We start from the raw sequence: 21,180 nt of genomic DNA, 5'->3' as shown, positions 1-21,180 counted from the left end.
CACGGGCTGGGGGTCGAACCCTGGACCTTCTGGCTGTGAAGCATGAGCGCTGAATTCAAATATAATCAGGGGCAAAAGCCGGGATCCTGAACCTTCCCAACAGTGTCCCAAAGCCCACGGCTGTGTCACATGAACACTGTAGTGTTACAGCCTGACTGTAGTCTTTGTTAATGAATAACCATGAGTCATCTCCATGTGGGGTCAGTGCCAGGAACCTCCCAAAACTAATACATTTTAGACCTATACAGTAAAGTGTGCTATGTGTGAGCTGGAGAGGAGTACAAGAAACGCTTCTCAATGATCAATTCAACATGACAAAAGGTATTTTTACACTTTGCTGTGGTTTAAAGCTAAACGAAAGAGAAAAAAAAGTCTAAATACAGTCTGTACCTTTAGGAGTACATCTAAGCGTGTTCATTTCTGAGTTTTAGCAACAAGCCACTCCCCACATGCTGTGACGCCTCCGTTAACACAGTGAAGACCCAGTCATCTACAAGGAGGAACTAGGTCACCGCATTATTTTCAGATATGCGACAGAATCATTCGCTCATTTGCATAAAAAAGTAAAAACAAATGAGGTCTGTTACTGACTGTGTCTTTCTCATATTTTTTAATGAACTGTTTAGAAGAGTTTGTGTTATAATAAGCTTGTAAAGATATATTTGGTTGATTAACTAGTCAACTTTAATTTGTAATAGAAATATATCGTCATATTGTGGACGGCAAACCATAATACATATAAAACATAATTCCTTGGTATTGCAAGTTTAATGCAAAATAAATTGTCTTTTTGAAAGTTAGAACAAAAACTCCATGTGTTTGTTAAACTTGTTATCAAAGTTGCTTTGAGCCCGCAGCAGCTGCCTCCTATTTGAGCAACTGCCTCCAAGTCACGAGACCAAACAGGTCCTCACACGTCTTCACAGCACCTCCATGCCTCACATTCCTTTGAATTAAGTAAAGGGCCTCCTTTGGTTTCAGTTGTGGAACTCTCAAGACAATACTACTAAAAATATAGCTATAAACAGCGTTTTGATCGTCCCTTATTAAAGTTTGATTAATCTACAAACTGTTTGCTGTTTGCTAATACACACAATGTTAGCAATTTTACCTATAATATATCTATAATACAATAATATATTGTATTTCAGTTTATACAGTATGGTATGGTAATGCTAAATAAGCTCAATACTAAATTTAATCAGTACTGACCCATCAGTCAAACACATTTGACACATAAAGCTCAAGTGACAGTTGGGCTGTTGAAAGTGACTCCTCTCATCGGCCTCATAAATTTGTGCTCCTAATCATTGTGTAACACAATCATCAAATCATTCAAAACAACATAAGCTAAATCAGTGTGTCCTGGTTTGTTTTAAGTACATTATTAACATTACCGCACAGGGATGTACAACATGAATAAAAGTAAAATAATCTTTCGTGACTTATTTTAGAGGCGTCTGCCACGGCCCTGTAGTGTGCGTTAGTGAGTATGGCTCCTAGACTGCCGTTCCTCCTTCCACCGCCCTATGCAGTGTGCTCTATGCGAGGGGATTTCCACATCTGTCATTAAAATGAAGGACTGCACATTGTTTCAGAGGCACAAGTGCTACAGGACTGGGATTTCCCCTCCACCGATATTCACATTTGTTTGACTCTTTCTCCACATGAAGGAGCTAAGAGTATAAGGTATCTTTGCTCATGTAATATTCAGTATCTTCTGTCTTCATCTCTGATTCATCCGCGGAACCACCAGAGTTCATTTGTAGGTCACAAATACAAATAAGTATGTGTCCAAAATTACACCTTTTAGCTCAAAAGACATATATAAAGTTCAGCCGAGGACCAACGCTCGTGTGTGGACACTGTTAACTGGCGAAAGGCTTTAAAGACGCCGGGTGCAAACCAAAAGGGATTGAAAGACAAATTTTGAAACATTTATTAAATATAATTTTGGCAAGTCGGTTTTTCGTGGCAGAAAATAATGACAGGAGACAAATCATTGAGCTCTGCTGCACTCGTAGAAGGAAATGACAGAGACCGTTTTCTTATTGTTCATATTTACAGTATTTACTTTTCAAGAGTAAAAATACAACAAAGTCGACAAGAGATAGTTGAAATGCTACTGATGCCTTGAAATTATATACGTTTTATTGGTTTAATCGGAGATGATGCACATTTGAAATTTTAAGGTTCAAGAATGAACTGCACGATATATCAGAGAAATAAAAAACATGCTGCAAAAAGATGAGCCCTTATAAAACATGTTGCATGTTTTTTCAATTTGAAGTGGTTTGAATGCTTCGACAGCCAATTTAATTTCCTTTGTAAATAGCAACACCCCTGTATGTATAAATAAATATGCACGTAAACAAATAAATGCTCGGAGTTTTAGCACAGAGGGAACTGGTCTCTGAGCTCAGTTTCAACAACTCTCTTACTTGAATGAGAGAATCCAGGAGAGTGTTTTTTGCTCTTTTGGTCTTAGAATGATTTCTTACAACTATGTCAAGGGTTCACAGGCGCGATGGACAGCAGGCTGCCGAATTTGAAGTGCTGAATCACAGGGAACTTCTCCAGACACTGAGAAATAAACAAATAAAATAATCCGTTATTAACCATCTCAATGTTAAGGCTTCATTTATGTAAAAGAATATATGCTTCATCTCACTAGTTAAAGCAAGCCTGTTATAGTGAGCTTTCTGCAAAACACACACTGTTTTGGGGTGGGGGTTGGGAGGCTGTACAGGGGACCACATTTGAACTGATTCTCAGACTGTCTGCACTATGACCTTATCAGTCGTGATCATCTCAGCAGTACTGAACTGAAAACACCTCAGCTCAATCCACACAAAGACAACTCTGCACATAAAATGATTCTTTTACACTTTCGCATTTTCTACAACAAAACGGCTCAGCAAGACATAGAACAAGTTATGATCAGAAAATGGAATAGCTCCTAATTCAACGCACATTCAGCCACATTGGTTTGACTCTGGATCTTGAATGGCTACACCTGTTTTCAATATACTCCGAGCCCTACACTGAAAAGCTGCATACACTTTACATTGTTGTCGGCGCATACCTTAGTGCTCTATAATGTACAACATGTCCCACTCTTTTGGCCTCAAATTAAAAAAAAAGGAAAAAAATGTATATTTGAAGACAATTGGCACAACATTTTCCCAAATAATGCGGCCTTTGCTTACAAAGGGGACACTTTTTAATGTTAATTCTTAATTGTAAAACAACATACTGTATTTTCCAGGCTATGAGTCGCACTTTTTTAAAAATTGTTTTGCAGGGAGTGTGTCTTATACTCCGGAGCGACTTATAGTCCGGAAAATACAGTAGTAATCCTAATCAGCCTGTTTCAAGAGCTGCTCTAGCCGGTACATTTTTCAAACCTTCACTCAATTTAGGGCTAAATTACCTTAAGCAGCTTTTTTATACTATATATGCGGTGATAAAATATGAAATATCAAAACGACGGTACCAAACGTACTTTAGGCATAATAAATTGAGTATTTTCTTATACTGCCTATAGCTTTTTTCTTCTTCTTTCATGATGCCGCTTAAATGATTCACAGTTTGTGTTTATAGACAATGACTTCAGGCAGTGTTCATTGGGCAAGAAAGTAAAATTGCAGATTGGACTGGAACATCTGCCATTCATTGAAACATCATCACTGTATCCTCAACACCCCATTGCTGACATTTCAGAAAGAAGGAGGAAGAAGAAGGAAAAAGAAGAAAGATGAAGAAAGAAGGATGAAAGGAAGAAAGAAGGATGAAAGGAAGAAAGAAGGAGGAAGAAAGAAGAAGGAAGAAGAAAGAAAGAAGAAGAAAGAAGGTTGAAAGGAAGGAAGGAAGGAAGGAAGGAAGGAAGGAAGAAGGAAATAGAAGGAGGAAGAAAGAAGGAAAAGGAAGGAGGAAGAAAGAAGAAGATAAAAAAGGAACAAAGAGGAAGAAGAAAGAAGAAGAAAAAAGAAGAAAGAAGGAAAAAAACGGAAAAAGGAAGAAGAAAGAAGGAAGAAAGAAAGAAGGAAAAATGAGGAATAAAGAAGAAGGAAGGAGAAAAAGGAAGAAGAGAGAAGAAGGAGGAAGAAGAAGCAGGCCACATCTCATGAGGACCACCTTAACACCCTTCTGGATAATCGTGCTTGCCCACACCAGCCTCAGCCTTACCAAATTAACAATTTCTTCTGTTGTACATAACCACATATATCCATTTACATAAGTCACCCAAATAGCCCAAGTAAAGCCTAAAGCAGTTTTTTGATGCACACATAACTATATTCTGATTGTTTCTTAAAGTTAAGTCTCATATTACAGGTAATAGTCCCTGCTCTATTGTCCATAAGACATAAGGCAGTCTGTTTATCCAGCATGACACCATCAGAATGGCTTGTGCAGCCAGCTCGGTGCAACAGTCATTTTAACATTATGTTCAAGTTGGAGCAAGTTATGCCTCTGTACAGTCAACTTCAATCTTGTCAATGCTTAGAAGCAAACAGATATGATACTGTACTGGCAAAAGGCAGGTCATATGTATGAAAAACCGTTTGCAAACTTTTAGTACATATCACCAGCTTCACTTCAGCCTTTCACTAAAGTACAAAGATGTTTATGGACAAATCGTCTTTTCAAAAAGAACTCTTTGGATAATTTTAAGTGTTTGAATGCTCGGGAATTCTTTAGTCAGACACACAGGTCTTGAACAGTTCCAGACTGGAGCACATAAAATGGACTGTTCCTCTGCCTCTCTGTATGGTTAAGACTCAGCCTGAACCCTGTGTGGGGCCAGCAAAGGGAGAGAGGAATGCAGAGCGCTGATGGTTGCTCCAGGCTCGGAGGAAGGTCGGGACACAGGGAGGGAGGATTTAATGAAGGGAACGGCGGAGGAGGCAGCGGGGGGAGGGAGAGGCAGACAGCTTGGCCCCTCAGCTCTTTGGGAAGACTTGCAGGCTGCTCTGGAAAACACAGGATGTGGGTATGCAGGCGGGGAGAACGGGCTTAGACAGCCCCCCAACCCCACCCCCAACCGCCCACACACGCAATCCTGTCCGCTCCATTCCTCACTTAACCCCTTCCTGTCTCTAAACCAGTTCGTCCAGGCGCTTGGCAAAGGTACTTGAGCGCAGCCTGTTTGCTGCCGTAAAACTAGTTACGAGACAGACATGTGACAGACTGTTGAAGCTCATCTACTAAGCAAGATACATTAAAAGATATTTTCTCAACTACTGCTACTTTTCTTTATTTTTAGAGTGGTAGTCTTAAAGCAAAGGTAGGGTTGTGACATTAAAAGAAACGACAAACCAGAGGATAAAACCCTAAACAGTGCTTGTAACTGCCTAAACTCTAACTAGGGTTGTGAGAATATATGTGAATATTTTGCAGCACGATACAATACCGATACAGCTTTCACAGTCAATAGAGTCAACAATTCAGTCAGGACAATAGAGGGCAGCCCTACAATTTCTATCACACAAATACATTACTTTTAATTAAATTGTGGTTAATCTATTCCTATTGAAACAGGACTGTGGTTTCTTGTATCTTCAAATGAAATAAAGTGATCTGCCATTGATAGATCAATAGGCCCATTTAACTCAGGGATCATGTATTCACCTATTTAAAAAGCTGCATTATGCAACTTTTTGTGTGGAAAAAAAAGTTGATATTTGTTTTTAATTATTTAACCTCGCGGCTGTATGAGTGGTCAGCATGGTGAGTTGCTTTCCATCACAGTGCTCTCTAGGACGCTCCAGGATCAATTGTTTGGAAGGTTTTCACTGCTGACGGACCCTCTCACTACAAAACCTACAAAACAATTGATCGTGAAGCGTTGTAGAGACCACCGTGATAGAAAGTAGAAGCGCCATGGCCACTACAAGGTAAAATCCGCACAAATGTCGACGTTTATTTTTCACATAAAAGTTGCATAATGCACCTTTAAAAAAAATAATGGTGTATTGTAGATTATTTTGTGCCATATATATTTTCGCAGCATCGGCATATTGTGAGGTGCCGCGGTGCGAAGTCAAACACATTGTACACCTCCTAGATACTACATGTATATGATCAAATTGGTTCAGAACAAGCCTTACAGATAAATGACAAAAGGTTTATCAAAGGTGAACTGAAAACTAGAGACTTTTAACGTTGTTTAAATGTAGTTTTGCTGTAAAGAAGACGTGGAAGTGAGTGCAGTGAAGTTGTACCTCGGCTTTGTACATTTTGATCAGGCCCTGGTTGACTTTGGACCACGAGGGAACAGCGCTGATGTTCCACAGTTGATTGGAGTGCTCGGCAAATGGACCCGTCTTCATCTGTTCACACAAAGAAAACTCTTTATAGACAAATTCGGTGTTGGTACAGTAATACTAAAGATTAAGTGGGAGTAGTCGGATGTGCATTGGCCATTACAGCGAAAGACGGTGTGGTGGTGGAGGCTCCGCAGCACTCGACTCACTCGGCTGAGGTTTGAGAAGCCACCAGACACGGGAATGTGAAAAATCCAGCTTTGTCTTCAGCTGCTGGTAACCAAAGACGCTTTCAAATACTATAGTGTTGGGTGTCATTTTCGAAAGTATAAATGGTAATACAAAACAGGTCTGATATATCGAAATTATACCCATAAGACACACTTTAAATGACGAAATAATTGGAGAACCCATTAAATCGATTCAACTGGACATTTCTTCATCTAGATGTCCAGCATGAGCATTTCAACATGACTTAAGTACTTGGGAAGCAGTACTAAGTAACTCATGTCCCTAGAGGCCATAAGCGCCACTGCAGGTGTCGTAGCATGTTAGCTACAGTTTTTTACTCATTGTCCGTGAGAGTAAATACTACGTTGACAGAAAAGACAACGGGAGAGAGGGATATTATACACCCAATTACACAAAGGAGATTTTTTTTTTTCCCACTCAAACTTGGCTGTAAATACGGTTTAAGTGATGCTAGCCCGTAGTTAGCTTGCCCGTTAGCCTCTTCTTCGTGATTCTATTAGTGTGTATTGGTGACTCTGACCCGCAGGCAGCGAAGTTGCAATTGTGCTTTTCTGGACAGAGACACCAGGGGGAGATGAAATCATCCCATTAACACTTGCATTACCCCCAGAGGGACTACAGAAAGGATTTATTAAGGTAAACAAGTTACTTAGTACTGCTTTAATATCTTTACCCCAAATTGGATGATTGTCAAAACGTCGGGCATTTAAAGGAATAGGCTACTTCGACGTCTGCACAATAATACTTCACTGCACGGACGTCAAAGTGCTCCTAAGGTGTCATTACGCCTTACAATGTAGTACCTCTTTTTTTCCGCTTAGAAAATCGACGTAACTAGACTTGGATCGTGTAACTACACATGTAATATAGAAAAAATTGAGAATTATTTCCATTTGTGCTACCCATGTTTTATTTATCTATATGTTTTCTTGTAAGCTAATGAGAATTAGGCCATGCGTCATGAACTGATACTGGGATAAGATGTATAGTGCTTTGTGCCTTGCATGTACCAGTAGAAAATCTCTTTAGTGGCACCAAACAGAAACGCATCATATATTGCATGTTCATTGTACGCGTCATATAGTATATAAATACAGTCTGTAGACTTTGTCAAAAAGAGTGGACATGGGAGTTGTTGAATGTTTATCAATGTACGTAGTAAATGTGGCTCTAGACCGATTACCGCTGCCTCTCTGGTTTGTTTTTTTTAACATCCGACAGTAAACGTATTTCAATATGGAAAACGTGGAAGAGCTTGGTCGCTTCTAACTTCTCCCCCGTTTGGCCCCATAGAGGAGAGGAGGAGAGGCTAAATGCTAACAACATCTTTGGTCTTTTGGGGTGACTGAGCGCACACGTACAGACCAGACGGGTACGCATCACCTCGTCTAAGCTCAGTTAAGAACATATCTCAGTGTCGAAAAACGGTGGCCTGTTCCTTTAAGTGGGCTGAGTGTATTGAGGTTGATCTTAACTAAATAATTAGCTGTTATGACGTTGCATGAAATGGACTGCTTGAACACACCTTTCTAAACGGAGGAATATGAACCATTTTTGATGAACACACAAGCAGCACTTGGCCGTCACTCTGCATATCACCACTAGAAGTCACTAAATCCAGTGCTACACAAACTTATGGAAAGGTCTGACTCTTTCATAATACACTTACACTGTTGTATTGTTGTATTGTGAATAAAGGTGTGACTTTCATTCAGCACAGACAGAATCAAGCAACATACATTACAAGAGTACTCTCCAATCGTTCGTTGTTACTCTTGGGGCAAAATCATGTCTAATATTACTACACATAACAAAACTGTGGAAGTAAAGTCAATGGGCCCAAGCAAATATCTTGGAAGTGCTCAGTGTGTGGTGAAGACAAAATACATTTAGAAATTTATGAATATATAAATGGTGTTTTCCCACTAGTTCTCCCAGGAGGCAGAGGAACCCAAAGCCAGACCCTGGGGCATCAATCTAACGTCCCCCTCCTTTTTCCATGCACCCCCTCAGCGCCCAGACACTTTCCAGGGCCTTGCATGAGAACACATGGGGGAAGGGCTTGAAAGAGCGGGGGGTGGAGACTGCCTGTATTCCCTGGAGGAAGGAGTGATTCACAGCAGCATGTGGGGAAGGAAGTGACTCATGTTGAGGACGGAGTGAGCACACAGGCGCACACAAGAGCGGTAGTGAATTAAAAAAAAAAAAGTATCAATAAGTAAAGCACCAAACCAGATCGAAGCCAACAAATGACAAACCTATTACAAATGAAAACTCGCTGCGTCTGAAGAGTGGTCATTGTTCGAGGACATGTATCAATAGTGAAAAGTTTACAGATATTATTCTCATATAAAAAAGACATGGATAAAGTCTATATTAAACAACTATTGCAAAGCTACATAGAAATGGCGACACACTAGTTTGAACCCTCTGCTTCCATCACAGTTTTTTAAGGGCTATGTTTAGATCAAGCTATTGTGTTTTAAAAAGTACATTATGGAACTTTTAATCCGAAATAACGTTTTCTATGATGCTACAGGATTGTTTTTTGAGTTTTCTGGTAGGTTTTCACTGCTGACAGACCCTCAGACCAGGAAAACCTACTAAAACCTACATCGCATAAAAAGTTCCATAATAGAAAAGCAAGGCATGTTTATTTATACGCACATTTCGCACACAAGGCAACTCAATACGCCTCATGCACTTTTACGCACATACAGCAAATGCTCCACTAAACTATTCACTAACAATTTTAACCAGAGCCGTTCTAGATTGTCGTTGCCTAAACACCGAGGGCCAAACCTTACATTTGTAATCAAGAAATATCAGTTTTAATATATAATCTAATGGGATGTTTTGCCAAGTAATGTAAAATCTGTTGAAAGTATTTTGAGAGTACTTTATGAAGTATTTGATGTCTGCTTTGAGTAATTATATTTGTCAAAATCATCTTGGGGGTTCTATGCTGCAGGGCCGCATTTGGCCCCCGGGCCTGACGTTGCCGACCCCTGCCAAAGAGCTTATATCATTTGCACAATAATGTCAGTAAAGCTTTTGCCAGGTTACTAAAACGTCTCATCCTGATTTATTATTTAACTTGTTTAAAACATTAATTGCCACTCCTCATAAATAAACAATTTTAGTGAATTCAATAATATTCTTCAATGGTAAGTATGAGTAGCAAACTAGACTACAGGACACAAGGGCAGCATCCTTTCGTGACCAGAAGAGGGAGGAGAAAGTCTGACGATGGAGGAAAAGGATGTAGATTTTAAACCGACGCCCTCCTCTCTGTCCCTGCCCTCCTGTTCCTCTACAAACAAAGCACACAGTTCCTGCACTGGCCCTGTCCCAAAGCAGCCTCCCATCTGCCTTCCCTCAGTTTTCCTTTTCCTCCTTCCTGGACAAAACCTCATACAGCTGTGTCCCAGGGAACAACAAGCCACTCAAACAAAGGTTAACCATTTTTATAGATGAAATAAATTAAACATTTTTTTGTTAGTTTTGTTACCTCATTTATGAATTTGATGCACTCCAGAAACATGTAGTCCTGATGATTATCATTGACCACCTTCTCATCGATAAAGTGCCGCGGCTCCAGCGTGGGATGATCTAAAAAGAAAAACATTTCTAGCATCAGACATCAAAATGGTTTCCACTTTTATTGTACGCGTTCATGTAAAGACAATAGGACATCTAAGCTTTTATTATATTACCTACAAACTGGGAGCTTCCCCATATGAAAGGCAGAAACTGAAAATCGTCCAGGCCCCAAACTCCTTGACTTCCAGCCGGCTCCATTCTGTATGTTTTCTGCAGCTTTCTCATAATCTGTAGATACCTGAAAAAAACAGACAAACAACACATTTAAAGCTATAATATAGTCACTTTTATTGTGAAATATTTGCAAAATAAATTGTATACACATTAAATTACACAGTTCCATTAAAAGTACAAGGAATATTGCTAACCTGTCAAAAACATTAAATACCAAAGCCAGTTGATCGCCCGCTCCAAGAACTTCAACCTTACAGAGGCAGCAAAGAAATGCAGCAAAAGCGGCTTCATGACCTAAATAAACAAATAAGTACAAAGATTCAGTTTGGTTTCACACTTCTACATCAGAATCAGACTTTCATTTGAACTAATCACTTTCATTAATAAAGAAGACGGCACATTGGGAACAGATGATACACGGCATTAAAGCACCTCCTAGTGGCCAAAGTGAACAGTGCAAATATTGTAGCGTTCATTTCAGCCATTCTAGACATGGGGGGAACAGGGTTATTTTGCCTAACCCTGTGCACAAATCAAGTAAAGCTTCCACAATGACAGACAAAAGCCCTTCCAAAATAATACAAAACACTAAAATATTTAACAATAACATTTTCTTTGCCATTTGTGGTCATTCAACCAAACTTACATTTTCAGCGTATCATTCCTGAGCTTGATATTTTTCAAAATGTGTACAGTAAAACTATCTTTTAAATATTTTTCACATTTTAGATTCTTTTATCATCCAGGACATTCCACAAACTAACCCCTTGTATGGAAAAGCAAGCATGTTTTTGCTTTATTGTTGCCTTGCTTTTTTAAATTCATTTTCATTACATAACACTTAAGGTTATGTCGACTCTCTCAATGTTTGGATATAAGGGGTGAGATTATAATTATGCACCTTATACATTAATACTTGTGTGTTAAGGACAATATCATGTATTTTCAAAGTGCTTAGCATGACAACAGTAGAATGTGTTGTTGCATAATAGTCAGCTTGATAAACCATTCTAATGATCGTCTTCTGAAGTAAATTCAATGTCCTGGGTTCGAAAGGGCCTTCTTACTTTTCAACCAAGCATAACCAGTGCCTCTGACACCATATCTTAGAAGCTTTTGTAAAAGTAGCCAGTGGTCTATTCTGTCATAATGAACACACCCACAGTGTATTCTCTGTTACACCCTGGTCTGGGTGAATACTCGATTCTGATTGGCTGGAGGGTGTAGAGTTAAATCGTTTCCATAGTAACGATAAACAATTGAGCTAGAACTAGCTTTAGGTAAAACAGATTAAAAAGTGAAATAACTCTTGCCCAAGACTTTGAAAAAAGCAAACAGGCCACAATGAACAGTTTCAGTTTGTGGGACCATGGTATAAGCGGGATAGAAGTAACTGGACTTCACGGAAGCAACCGTCCTCCGCTTGGCGTCAGGACGCTTGGCCTCCGCGTCGTCAGTTTTTTCTGATAATGGACGCCTCGTTGGGCACTATCCCTTACTACCCTTACTTTCTATCGCTATTACGGTATCTTCAACAACAGCCAAGGCTGTACTGCTATCACTCAACAAGTTGTTTTTTTCAATAAAATTATCAAGCCTGAGTACAAACAGTTTTCCCCAATTTTTTTTTTAAACTGTGAGAGAAGAGAAATAGGCCCAAAATTCACAAATAGATGTCTATTACGACTTCATACTTTACTTGGAAAATTACCGGTAAGAAATGTCTGTTTGCAAGTATATGTAAAAGGTATTAACTATTATAGTAAAGAAATTCCTTAACCAATTACATATCTACATTACAATAGTCTGTTGACCTTTTGTTGTCAAATATATGCACAATACTTCATATTTCAGTCTGATTAAGTGTTATTACACTTCATCTTATTTCATGTATTTGCTCTAATTCAAGTGCAATGTGATGATTTTTCTAAATTTAACAGCATTCCACTAAAATACAAACACTTGGCCTCTCCAGCAGTTACATGTTATTAAGCTACTTTAGGTTATCAAATCACAGTTTCTGTCACAGCCTTGATTAGTTTCTGCTAGCATAAGCATGCATGTATCAAAAATACAATTGCAGAGGTTAAAACTAGTGATTTCATTCTCCAGGTTTCTGAGCTTCAAAATGAAGTACGAAATTCCAATATTTACTTGGATTGTGTTGGTGAAAGGTGTGTTTTTAAAACGGTGAGAGCCAAAACATGTGTCTGTTCAGTATTGAATATTTGGAGCCAATACCTGACATTATATTTTTTCAGTATCAGCTCAGATTGGTGCATTACTAACTGCCTGCATGTACCAAGCTTAGTCTTATTCGTAGATCAAACTTCATGTGTCTTTTCTGCCATGTGCTGCCCGGCCCGGTGTTTTACACTTACGCTATGTCTAATTAAAACTACATTTTGCAAATACTGTATGTTAAGTACAATAAAATTTAAAATATGACCTGTTCCATAGTCTATTCTAGTTTGGTTCCCAACAGACTCCTTTAAGTAAACCGCTATCTCTGGTGCTGCGGCCTGTTTGTCAGCAGGAAGCAGAGCAGCAACCAACGCCTCTGCATTCTGAAAGAAAGGTCAAACAAACAGTGACTGATTATATGTATGATCAATACTGTAAACTTGACAATACAAATAGTTCATATTCTCGTAATAACCTTGTCTAATTTGGTATACCAGGTCCTGAAGGCTTGATTGCCAAATCGTGATGGTTGATCCACAGGAGGAGTTTCATCAATCCAATTGTTCAAAGTATCCAGCAGTCCTAATAGCTTCTCCACTGTCTGTTATACAAAGACAAGGGTGTGTGAATAGTCTACAATCATTTACATACACTGAAGACTAGGGCTGCTCAATTACAGTAAATGCCAAACATATTTAAAAAATAATTACAATTACTATACAATTGTTCAAACAGTTATTATGTTTTGCATAATAAGTAACCATGTTCTTGTATATTAAAGCCATAATATTGTACCAACGCTTGTTCACTCGTGTGTATGGGCCTGCAGTTTTGCAATCTATTTGACTTTGACTTGCAATAATCATGATTAATTCAACTTTTACAATTGCACATATAGTTTTGAACATTGTAAATCTATGACTTACCTCAGAGACTTCATATTCACATGTGAGCTTCTTTCTTTTCACACCCTCATTCAAGGATAAAACAAAGCCCATGTAGTCGGCATATGCCTAAACAGAAGACAAGAGATATGAAACTTTATCCACACTTTGGCGCTTCCAATGTTATTCACTGAAATGTGACACATCTCTGAGACAGTCCACACCACACAGCAAATAAGATGATGTCCTCTGGCTTCACGTCATTTTGTTTCCTAAAGTTTGGTCTGAAATTCGTTCAAAATATATTGAAATCTGCAATAGTTTAGCTATTATTATTTAATAGCTTAGTGACAACTAATTCTAGTGTTGGATCATAGGGGATGGGGGCATCCTCCTGAACATTTATTTCAAAGAAATGACTAAGTTCTGTGCATGTTTGGTTGTGTGATATATGTATTGATCTGTTGTGTGCGCTGATGTTTGTAAAATCGTCTGTGATTCAGCAGATGATATGGTTTGCCTCACTCCTGCACAGCTTCAGAACCTACTTGAGAGCGTTTCCACTTGCCCATATCAGGCACCATGTTAATTTCTTTCTTGGGAACCACAAAGTTGAAGGTTGAGGTGGCATCTTGAGCTGCGAACGTATACACACATAATGTTATGAATACTGTGATACTTGAAAACTGTGTGGCTATTCTTTATAAATTTAACAACTTATAGTAAGGTGTTTGTCTGATCATGTTGTATTACCCCATGGCTACAAATACAACTGAATTAACTGCAGGTGGACAGGTTGTTAAAGTTCAGCATGCATTTAGTTTCATACCTGACGGTGCCTCAATTTCCGCCATGACGATCTGGTCTTCTTCGTCAGATTGAAATCATTCCACCCACACCGCCCCCAGCGGCATCAGAAGTAATTGCATCTTCATTTATTTCTCGCTTCAACGCAGCTGTCTAGTGTGAACTTCCGTAAAGTCAAACCACTCAGTTGCAGTTATCGCATATTTAAAATTTAGCCAAATAATGTTTCTTCACAAAACCATACGTTGACCAATGCAATGCAAACAGTAGAAAAACACCACATTTAAAAGAACCACTGCCACAGACTGTTGGAGAGGCACTGCCAGTACCAGCCTCAGCTCTAATGTGGCGTTTGGTCGCGGGTCAGAGAAGTCTGCAAAGAAACATCCTTTTTTTGCGGACCCCTTGTACACGTAAAGTGCAGGCAGTGGGCGTTTCCTTGGTGACAGAATGTGGGGCATTTGGAGCAGAACTGTGGTAAGCAGCGCCGGTAGCAGAAGAATGCGCTTATTTTTTTTAACCAAATTTATGTTTATCTTAAAACGCAATAGTGTGCGGTAGAGTCAGGGCGTAGGTAGCCAATTTCAGGATTATATAAATGTTGAACGTGTTTTGACGACTGTTTTGTTGAAAAATAGTTAAAGTTTAGAAGCTATTTTGCTAACTACCTCTTAGCCGAAGCTAGCATGAGAGCTAAGGGGATGTGGGTCAAAGGTAAATGCAGAGTTTTATATCATTTACACACAGTTGCGTTTAACTAGTCTGTAACAATCTGGTGAATCTTCAATCTCAACACATTTCAAAATGTAAAGACATAGGCTAGTTGCTTTGTTTGTTCGCTTTTATTGATTACCAAAAAGTACAGTGGATGAGAGTTCTCCAAATCCCATAACATTTTAACGTGTCTTTATATTGTCATTGTCAAGTTCTTTAAGTTTTACATAAGCACCCGTTACATATGGGGCGACAGTGGCGCAGGTTTAATCCCAGCTCCTGATTCACCCTGTCGTGTTCTTGGTCAGAATTATACAAACTGTGCCAAGGGGTATATAACATGTTATAATCGTATAATTATACAATTTCAAATTTTTGTATTTTTATCAAAGCCTTTTTGTTATCCGAGCCTTCCAAAATGTTCATGTAAGAGGGAATATCTCTGTAAAATTGCATGTGCACCTCAGTTTAAAATGTCACGTTCAGGATCGTGTTGTCATATCGCTAAGCATCATGGGATTTGCAGCAATAATAAACCAATGGGAATTTTAAAAGGTAAAATACAGGAGTCACATTACAACATTTGGACACTGTGTTAGACTGATTTTACCAGTAGTGACTCAGCAGCTAACAGAGTTGTTCCACTGCTTTTAATTTTTCTTTTTTTATATATATTGTTTTAGCCATAGTGTTAATCTATGGAAAATGCCAATACCCACAAACATGGTGGATCTCCATGGCAACAGTGAATTTTCCTGAACTCTAAAGACTGCCCTTCTGTATATGCTTTATTTGCACGGTCACTGATGATTGACACTTCATGAACACACTCTGACCTTCGAACATTCTTTGGCACTGTCATAGGTGAAGGTGGGGATGGCAAAACCATGCAGCTTTGTGAAACCTTGCCACCTAGTGAAGCCTGTATCTGCCACTCGGATTTCTGGCCGATACCTGACCCATCAGAAGGGCTTGCCCAGTCTGCCCGTGCCCCCTCTGCAGCAGACATGTGAGCGCTATATCGCAGCCCTTGAGCCTATTGTGGAGACAGAGGAGCTGAAGTACACAAAGAAACTTGTAGACGAGTTTCAGAAAGCTGGAGGAGATGGAGAGCGGCTACAAAGGGCCCTGGAAAAAAGAGCAAGCAACACAGAAAACTGGGTATGTCTGCTGCACTCCATGTAACCATGTGCTTGGACTCTTGAGTCCTGAAATGCACAATCCATAAACTAGTGTCTCACCAACAGCAAGTTTTTTTTTAGGTTAATAAATAACTAAGATTAGGCGGATACATGGACTTTTCTCTTTAAAAATTATTTATTTTAAAAATTATTTAGTTATTGTATATGGATATTATTACCATATGGCTACCTAACAATCTATATATTTATTTGTCTTTTTTTTTTTTAATTTGTAGCTGTCAGACTGGTGGGTGCAAGTTGCATACCTTGACTATCGGTTGCCCGTAGTGGTCCATTCTAGTCCTGGCTTGGTTTTGCCTCGTATGAATTTCACTGATAAACAGGGACAAATAAGGTAGGGCTCACGTACTGATTGAAAATGGTTTACATTTTACATGTGTAATGTTGATTTTAATTTTTCATAGATTTGCTGCCAAACTTATTGCGGGAGTCTTGGATTTCAAGATGATGATTGACAAGTAAGAAAAGTGGTGACTACTTGCTCAGCAATTGCTAAAGAATTCACTCAAACCTTTATTTAACCAGGAAAAATCTCATTGAGATCAAAAATCTCTTTTACAAGAGTGCCCTGGGCAATGAGACTGAAATATATAGTTATGGACTTTAAACTTTTGTCCTTACAGTGAGACACTCCCTGTTGAATTCATGGGAGGAAAGCCTCTGTGCATGAACCAGTACTATCAGGTGCTTTCATCCTGTCGCATCCCTGGTTTGAAGAGAGATTCAATAGTGAACCATTCCAGGAGCTCTTCATCGCCTAAACACATCACTGTAGTTCACAACTGTCAGGTACGGACAAAATCTGTTTAAAAAGAAATCCAAATATACAAAGATCTAATCATATTTTCTGAAACAGTTCTTTGTGCTAGACGTTTACAACAGTGATGGGACTCTGCTGAGTGTTGACCAGCTCTGTGTCCAGTTAGAGCACATCTGTAATTCCTCACAGCAAAACAACTCTGAACCTGTGGGCATTCTCACAACTTCAGACCGGGATACATGGGGCAGGACCTACCAAAGCCTCATCAAGGGTATTATTTTTTCTAAAATTTAAAAGAGGCCATTATTGCCACCTCTATGTATATTTAACAACCTCAAAAGCATTATCTATTTCATTTCATATAATATATTTTTTTTTTAAAAATAAATTTGTTTGATGCATTTGCACTGTTCAAACATTTAAAAACATATTTGACAACTAATTGGGACCATATGGGATTATGAGGGCTTCAGTTGCAAATACAGATTAAAATAAAAACATGCTTATGATACAAAATATAAATTAGATGTTCATGTATGGTTATGTTTCGATGAAGAAATCTTATGTGAATAAAAAGGTCAACAAGAACAATGTTGGGAACCAAAAGTTCACTATGTAATAAAGATGTTGGCTAAAAATTCCTTTTTGTTTGTCCAGATAAAATCAACAAAGACTCGGTGTCTGCGATTCAAAGAAGTATTTTTACTTTGTGCTTGGATGGAGCAATGCCTCAGGTCTCTGGAGATGTGCACCGCAGCCGTTCTGCTGTCCAGATGCTGCATGGAGGGGGCAGTCAGTGGAACAGTGCCAACCGGTGGTTTGACAAGACACTGCAGGTGGGTCCTAGCTCGACATAATCGGGGTTAATGTGGGCCAAACCATCTGGAACTGTCCTACTTTTACTCAGTGAAAAGTAAGTAAGTAGCCGGGAGCTTTTGTTCATTTGTGGAGTCCTTCTTAGCTACGTATTAAGTGAAAAGAAACAAAGCGTCCATCATTACAAGATCCTGCAGCTCAGCTAAGGGACAGCAAATAACTTTCAGAGTTAATTTGGTCAGACACTAGGAGATGTTGAAATCTCTACCTTTACATGTTTCAGCCATCAGAAGTATCACCTGATGATGTTCTCAGTGTGTAAGGGAACACTCATTTATCACTCATTTATCATGTTGCAGCTTACATTTACCAACAGAATAATTTACCAACATAGTAAACATTTTTCATTCATTTGCTAAAACTCCAACTTCCATGTACAGTAGGCCTCTTTTTTTGTCATTTAGGACATCGCATTTCTGTTTAGAATTGCATTTATAGTTGGACACCTCAAAAGCCCCCCGTCCAGTTTTAGCTGCTGATACACAGGCAAAAATGGCAGTTCCCTCTCGATATTGGACTATTAAACAAACAGACTCATGAGGATTTTTACTGCAGAAGTCTGATGGTTCAGGACTTCACAATCTTCTCTGCTAAATCCTGGCTGTATTAGGGCGCTAACTGTTGCCGTTTCAAATATTTCCATTTACTTTGCGATCCCTGCACGTGCTGCTGGTGAGAGATATGTTAAGGGTGTGAGGCGGGAGAGGTGTGGACCTGCTGTTTTGTAGTGTTGCTAGTGATGTAATGTGGGTGAGTTTAGAGTAAGGTCATCGTAATGTAGACTGTGTTACGTTTCATTATTGCGTACAAAGTACAAAGTATTGTCACCTCAAATACACCAGATTGCACTAAATTACATCTGTTAAATTCACACATTTTGTATTTTACCTGCTACACACAACATTCAGGGAGTATCACAAACTACAAATTACAGCAATTAAAGTCAATATAAACCCTTTTCTGTTACATGGGCAAAACAATATTGGCAGACTATTTGTATATCCACTTTAACCACTGAAGCTACAATACAATGTTTAGATTAGTTACAGATAAAAACTATTAATAATAATAGTATTAGTAATAATATTAGTAATAGTAATAGTAGTAGTATTTATTATTATTTGAACGTTTGTAAAAATAAAAAAATAATAATAACAACAGTGTTGTGTAAGTGGCAAAAAGCAAACAGTTAATACGCAAGTGGTATATTCTCTTTTTTTTCTTTTATACCACTTTTTACTACTTAAATTAAATGTTAATTATTTTAAAGTAATGTAACTCTTGCTTGAGTAAACATTTTGGTTCCTCCTCCCTGTTCTATGCTTTTTCAGTACAGTATATTCTGCAAATAAAGGTATATTTCTGTGTGCTTTCTAAACATGTCTGTCATTTGACACAATATGGGAAAATAACTAACTGTGTGCTATTTTAAACATTTTAGTTCATTATTGGAGAAGATGGAACATGTGGAGCCAACTATGAACATGCCCCAGCTGAGGGTCCTCCAATAGTGGCCTTGATTGACCATGTTGTAGAATATACGTGAGTAGATAAATATTAGGGCTTTTAAGCACTTTATATCTTGTTATATGATGTAATATGTATTGAGTGAATGTTTGTAACAGGAGGAGGATAGAGCTGGGAAAAACTCCCGTCAAGTCTTCTTCCATGCCACAGAAACTACATTTTAAGATCACTCCAGAAATAAAACGGGACATTGAGGAGGCCAAGCACAAAATGGATATGTGAGTTTCTCATGTGTCATAGCTTGATAAACTCTTAAGACCTAATATAGATATCTAAACATGCTTTCATTTCACAGACTGGCCCAGGACCTGGATATGAGAGTCGTTGTGTTTGAAGAGTTTGGCAAGAACGTCCCAAAAACCTACAAAATGAGCCCTGATGCTTTTATACAAGTGGCACTACAACTGGCCTTCTACAGGTGAGCAGGTGCTGATGTAAGGTTCCCCTTAGTTTGAGCTTTAACTCTGACTACATGTGCTCTGTTCAGGATGTACCAGCACAGCTGTGCCACATATGAAAGTGCCTCTTTGCGCATGTTCAGACTTGGTCGCACTGACACAATACGATCAGCTTCAAGAGCCTCTGGTGAATTTGTCAAAGTTTTTGACAATCCTTCCAAACAGAACACAGAAAAGGTTGAACTGTTGGAAAAAGCTGTACAGGCACACAGATGGTACACTAACATGGTAAGTATAGTTTAAACAGTTGGTCCATGTAATGAGTGCTACGTGACGACGATTATGTGCTGTGACAGGCCATCAGTGGACAAGCTATTGACCGGCATCTTCTGGGGCTTAAGATGCTGGCTCTGGAACAACAAATCACAGTGCCCCCGATTTTCACCGACAAGTCTTACAGCAAAGCTTTGCACTATAGACTGTCTACCAGCCAAGTACAATCAAACAGCACTGGTTTTGATATATTTACGGAACTGATTGACTGACTTATTGATTTTTTTCCCAACAGGTGCCATCCAAGACCGACTGTGTAATGTGTTTTGGACCTGTTGTCACAAATGGATATGGTGTGTGCTACAATCCTATGGATGATCACATCAACTTTGCTGTGTCATCTTTCAACACATGTAAAGAAACCGATGCAGCGGCTTTTGCACAAACAGTGAAAGGCGCCTTGTTGGACATGAGGACACTTCTGGAGGAAACACCCAAAGCCAGACTGTGATTTTGAGAAAGCATGGATGGAAGTGGCATTTTACAGTAATAATACTCTAAAGATATATTTTAGTAGTAATATCTGTACACATGCATGTGGTAGTTCATTCATTTCATTTTCTCAGTGTGGATTATATTATTGCACTGTGCACTGGTCTATTTGTCTCTGTATCAAAATCTGTTTACAAATTTTAACTTAAAATGTTAATATGTTTATTAACTGATTTTGATCATGCCTTTGATGAAATATACAACTGTCTTATACACATAATTCTCTATTTGATTTTCTTTGTGCCATAAAGAGCAGTTAGTTCACCTTGTTGACCAGTGTAATATTTCACATAATTATGCCTTATGAAAACAGAACTCAGAACTGAAAATTCAAATCTGATGACAACGTTTCTTTCATACTGCTGATCTTTGTTTCAATCATTCATATTTGTTTTACTTTTGCACAATAATTGACATCTCATGTTTAATCTTTAAGATTAAAAAACATTTTTAGATGTCTTCATCATCTGATTGTTAATCAGGCAGATTTATGCAGTTCTTTTTTATGTACATTTGGTGAAACGAAGTAATAAAGATTCAGATTTATTTATTTATTGGTTCCTGGTTCTCTTTTTGTGGGCGGTACGATTAGGGCTCCTGACAAACATGAGTTGGAAAAAAACAAAAAAAATGTATAGACTTATAAATTACAGTCCGTGAATCAATATGATTGGATATGCCTTGCCTGCTGTATTGATTCATTGGGCA

General features: G+C 38.6%; 2 protein-coding genes across 2 annotated transcripts; one reads left to right on the top strand and one right to left on the bottom strand.

Moving 5' to 3' along the window:
• Positions 1-1,973: 1,973 nt before the first annotated feature.
• Positions 1,974-14,491, bottom strand: ptpa (protein phosphatase 2 phosphatase activator). The gene is made up of 10 exons (XM_079582711.1): positions 14,193-14,491; positions 13,912-14,000; positions 13,406-13,492; positions 12,955-13,080; positions 12,745-12,862; positions 10,490-10,589; positions 10,235-10,359; positions 10,030-10,130; positions 6,225-6,332; positions 1,974-2,583 (listed from the first exon to the last, which is right to left on the bottom strand). The coding sequence occupies exons 1-10, from the start codon at positions 14,215-14,217 to the stop codon at positions 2,509-2,511; spliced, it is 954 nt and encodes a 317-aa protein (XP_079438837.1). The 5' UTR covers positions 14,218-14,491; the 3' UTR covers positions 1,974-2,508.
• A 17-nt stretch (positions 14,492-14,508) lies between these two features.
• crata (carnitine O-acetyltransferase a) lies at positions 14,509-20,981 on the top strand. The gene is made up of 13 exons (XM_079582710.1): positions 14,509-14,647; positions 15,749-16,045; positions 16,302-16,420; positions 16,491-16,544; positions 16,710-16,875; positions 16,943-17,117; positions 17,504-17,682; positions 19,164-19,264; positions 19,348-19,467; positions 19,545-19,667; positions 19,737-19,935; positions 20,004-20,141; positions 20,216-20,981. The coding sequence occupies exons 1-13, from the start codon at positions 14,621-14,623 to the stop codon at positions 20,429-20,431; spliced, it is 1,914 nt and encodes a 637-aa protein (XP_079438836.1). The 5' UTR covers positions 14,509-14,620; the 3' UTR covers positions 20,432-20,981.
• Positions 20,982-21,180: the final 199 nt, after the last annotated feature.

The sequence above is a fragment of the Gobius niger genome (assembly GCF_951799975.1).
Source record: "Gobius niger genome assembly, chromosome: 2".
Classification (NCBI taxonomy): Eukaryota; Metazoa; Chordata; class Actinopteri; order Gobiiformes; family Gobiidae; genus Gobius; species Gobius niger.
The sequence above is the reverse complement of the archived record's forward strand: the minus strand, read 5'-3'. Positions and strand labels throughout refer to the sequence as shown.